At 30.0% G+C, this 4,457-nt stretch overlaps 1 protein-coding gene across 1 annotated transcript; it reads left to right on the top strand.

Annotated features, from left to right (window-relative positions):
* Positions 1-3,518, top strand: LOC143625399 (homeobox protein knotted-1-like 7). The gene is made up of 5 exons (XM_077095736.1): positions 1-342; positions 901-1,021; positions 2,255-2,451; positions 2,615-2,746; positions 3,060-3,518. The coding sequence occupies exons 1-5, from the start codon at positions 43-45 to the stop codon at positions 3,198-3,200; spliced, it is 891 nt and encodes a 296-aa protein (XP_076951851.1). The 5' UTR covers positions 1-42; the 3' UTR covers positions 3,201-3,518.
* The last annotated feature ends 939 nt before the right edge of the window (positions 3,519-4,457 follow it).

The following is a 4,457-nucleotide window of genomic DNA, read 5'->3' as shown; positions in this document are numbered from 1 at the left end:
ATATCATTATTATTATTATTATTGTTATTATTATTATTAACAATGCAAGAACAAGGTTTAGGCATGATGGGAAGTAGTAGTGGAGGAATTGGAGGAGTGTTTAGTGATGTTTCGGGTAATCAGATCACCCGAAACATCAAGGCGGAGATAACAAACCATCCGCTTTACGAACAACTACTTTCGGCTCATGTTGCTTGTCTCCGGGTTGCTACTCCTATAGACCAGCTGCCAATTATTGATGCACAATTGTCACAGGCGCATAATGTTCTCCGGTTGTATATCGCAGACCATCATAACCAGCCTTTGTCACCACATGATCGCCAAGAACTTGATCACTTTTTAGTATGTGTTTTTGATCTTTATATTTCAAGATTTTAGCCTTTTGGTTTACTATTATTGTGGGTTGTTTATACACGACGGTTGTCTGGATATAGGTCGGACGACTATTTCAGAAAAAAAATCCAACGTTTTCTGACAGTTTATTGGTCAGAATAATCGTCTGGATACTGTCAAACGGTCTTTCTGACCAATAGTTTTCAAAGTTTGACTTTTCTTTTGTCGAAACGAGCTTCTGAGAGGCCGTTTTAACAAAAAAAAAGTTTCAAATTAAGTTTGACTGTATATTGTTAGAACGGTTGTTCTAAGCAATAATTGTCAAAGTTTGATCCGTCTATACTCAGAATGACAGTCCAGATATTGTTTAAACGGTTGTTCTGCAAAATATTTCAAACTTTTTATTTTTTTCAAGACGGTCGTTTGATGGCGTGAAATCAAAGGAGATAATGTAACAATATGTCAATAACATGTTAAGCCTATTTCTCTAACATATTAAACTTGTTTTTTTCATTTATTTATCTTTCTGGTGATTAATTATTAGTTAAATAATAATATTATGAACAGGCACAGTATTTGGTTGTTTTATGTTCATTCAAAGAACAACTTCAACAACATGTCAGAGTTCATGCTGTTGAGGCTGTCATGGCCAGCCGTGAGATTGAACACAATTTACAAGCCCTCACCGGTATATACACCTCTCTCTGTACATATATAATAATATATTATTATATGTTTGTATGTATATGTTTTGATTTGGGTCCCGGGAAGTACTAATTCTTTTCTTGTGAAAAGTAAACTTTGATGAAAAAAGATACAAATTTCAAGGTTACTACTTTGATGAAAATATATTAATAAATAGAAATAACAGGATATTATAGGGTGGGTGTAATGTTGGGAGGTTCATTGAATTTGTTGTTGTTGTTGTTGCAATTATTATTATTTTGATGACAATTGATTTATTTTTATATTTTTTTATATATTTTTTAATTCATAAATGGTTAGGAGTAGAAGGAACGTTGAGTTAGTTGGTTGATGAAGGATACATTGGAACAAAGAGTGACAACAAAACCAACAGCACCTAACCACCTATATGTTTTTAAATTATTTTAACCAAATATAATATATTATATAATATAATAGAAAAGGTTTTTAATGTTGGTTGGGTTTAGTCTTAGGAATATTTATGTGTCACCAAAGTAGAATATATTATAATATCTAAGCTTGAATATCATTTGAATTGTCATTTTTAAATGACAAAGAAATATTTTAAGGTTATTTATTTATATATTTATTTATTTATTTTAAGAATTAGAATCCGGATAATGTTTTGTAGGAATAGTTTAAGGGTAGCAAATTTGTTCTTTTTTAGTTTTATCATTCAAGCATTTAGTTTTTAAATATTTAACTTCAAAATTACAAATGAACAAATTCAGGAATTTAATCAACCTAACTTCTTGTATTATTTCTAAATTTATTTTTAGGTTATTTTTTAGAAGAAGCCTACAGAAATATAAAATGTTATGCATGTCTGTAAAACGTTATATTAATTTTTAGTTTTTTTAATATCCATGAAAACAATTGATTTATAGATAACTACAAAATATTTTACAACTTAAAGATTTATTTGGTAAAGCACAAATGTAGAGTAGACTGCATGCAGTTATACCAAAGGATGTTAATTATTTCCCACATAATAAAAAATATTATCTTTTAGTTGTTAGTACTAAAGATCTGTCAGATGTGTCGAATATGAACAAATTTCCCTTTCACTAAGACTAGTACATTCAATATTATTTTTATATGCATACATTAGTATTTCATGTCCTAAAAAACCCCATATATATCTAGAACCAATAATGTGTAAGAATTTAAATATTTTTGCATATTTAGTTACTTGATTTATTTAACTTGTATCTAGGAATAACACTTGGAGAAGGGTCGGGAGCGACAATGTCGGATGACGAGGATGAGATGCCGATGGATTTCTCATTGGATCAACCGGGTGGTGTTGACGTTAGCCACGACATGATGGGTTTTGGTCCTCTTCTTCCTACCGAGTCTGAACGGTCTCTAATGGAAAGAGTCCGTCAAGAATTAAAATTTGAACTTAAACAGGTTGGTATTAAACTATTAACTATTAAAAACCTTGTGTCTTTGACATGTTACATAATGTTAAAACATAACGCAAATCAACTCGTTTGTAAGTAAATAAGTTAAATCTGTCACATCTACGATCAACTATTCATCATACAAGCATTTAAACCATATTTGTTTACAGGGATTCAGGTCAAAAATCGAGGATGTAAGAGAGGAGATACTGCGAAAGAGACGGGCCGGAAAATTACCCGGGGACACTACTTCTGTTTTGAAAGATTGGTGGAAACAACATGCAAAGTGGCCTTACCCAACTGTAATTATAACTATTCCATTTTACCTATTTAATATACATTATTATACTAGAGTAATTATATTAACACTATATTATATGGTCTTACGCTTTAGTTTTTTTGACCTAGAGTAAATTTTATTACGCTACTTCATTTTGTGGTAGCATAATAATAATAATTACTTTACCTAAGAAATACTATAGCGTAAATAACTTAGGTGCTATTTGTACATTTGTCACGTTAGTACCTATTTGTACCATATTCTCGTATATAATCGAGTAATTTTTGTTTGTTATATGCGCGCTTACATATTTTATAATGCTATTGTTTTGACAGGAAGACGATAAGGCAAAACTGGTGGAAGAGACGGGGCTACAACTAAAGCAAATTAACAACTGGTTTATCAATCAAAGGAAAAGAAACTGGCATATCAACTCCAATTCAATGACAGCTCTCAAGTCCAAGCGTAAGCGATAGAAGAAGGCGGATGACGAAATCTTTTTATATATATAAAGATATAAATATGTGTTGATGCGGATATATGATATTAGGTTTAATATGAAATATATTGTGACCAAAAACAATGGAGGGCAAAACTAGTCGTAACGAATGCTTATATGATTGATTTTCTAACACATCTTCGTTTAATGTCGTGATCATTAGAGTTGTTCTTTGTATAACTTTTTGGGTTTGGTTTGTTTCGATTAAGATTTGTGATTTCGCTAATTAAGACTTTAATTACGATATGATTAGACTATATCTTATTATTTTGTTACGATAAGTTGTTCTTTACGTAACTGTATGTAGAAGTGTTCAACATATCCTACCCACCAAAACCAACCGGACCCACCCTTTAAATGGTGAGTCTAAGACCCGCTAACCGGCCCCATTGTCTAAGGTCGGTTCGGGTCATAGACGGGCAGAATGGGCCCTAGCTAGAACCGTCAACAAATGTAGAAACCAAAAATGTGTTTGGGTATAATGGGCCCTAGAAGAGTTACGTATTTGGATCAAATAAACTTGTCAATAAACTATAAAGTGAGAAGGAAAATAAAAGGTGATATTTTTTATTATTTATGAAAAATAAGAATAAAAAAACTGAGTTTAAATTAGAGTTTAGTTATTCAATTTCATATATACATATATATAAACATAACCAAATCACAACTAAGTTATGAAATTGTATATGAACAGTTTTCGATTATATAACTTTATTATTAATCCTAAAATGTTTTGTTATTAACAAATATACTTTAGTTGATTTCATATATGTATGTATTTTTATTACTAGTATATAATTATTATTCTTTTTAATGAAAATAGCAAGTATAGTGTCACATCATATGCTATATTAACAAATAAAGTCATTTGTGATAAGTAAAGATGATCAAATAAGAAATTACACAAGAAACTAAAAACTTGACAACTATGTATTAAAGCAAATGCTAAACCTTTAATTTATATGAGTTGATCTTTATTAAGTAAAGCCTAAACTTTGTAAAAATATATTAAATTAAGAATATATGTTTTAGTTAGTTCTATAAATTGTTTTGGGTAAACTATGTGATTCTTATTTGAATCTTTATATATATGTTCGTGTAACTTTAAGTAAGAACTGCGAAATCATTTTTGGCATTTGCATCTCTTATTTAAAAGCTTTAGGTTGCCGGTCTATGAAGTCATTAGATGTTCAATATATCCACTTGTGTTTGCATTTTATAAAAGTTACTTAAT

This window comes from Bidens hawaiensis, unplaced genomic scaffold (genome assembly GCF_021521415.1).
Source record: "Bidens hawaiensis isolate Kalapana, Puna unplaced genomic scaffold, B.hawaiensis_p1.1 tig00004105_1, whole genome shotgun sequence".
Lineage (NCBI taxonomy): Eukaryota > Viridiplantae > Streptophyta > Magnoliopsida > Asterales > Asteraceae > Bidens > Bidens hawaiensis.
Note: the sequence above shows the minus strand (reverse complement) of the source record. Positions and strands in the feature narration are given on the sequence as shown.

What these genes read in the sequence shown, in the direction of transcription:
- LOC143625399 (XM_077095736.1), top strand. Translation starts at nt 43, where the DNA reads ATGCAAGAACAAGGTTTAGGCATGATGGGAAGTAGTAGTGGAGGAATT. An exon ending in TAAAATTTGAACTTAAACAG is followed by an intron (nt 2,452 to 2,614) that starts GTTGGTATTAAA and finishes ATTTGTTTACAG; the next exon opens with GGATTCAGGTCAAAAATCGA. An exon ending in CAAAGTGGCCTTACCCAACT is followed by an intron (nt 2,747 to 3,059) that starts GTAATTATAACT and finishes TTGTTTTGACAG; the next exon opens with GAAGACGATAAGGCAAAACT.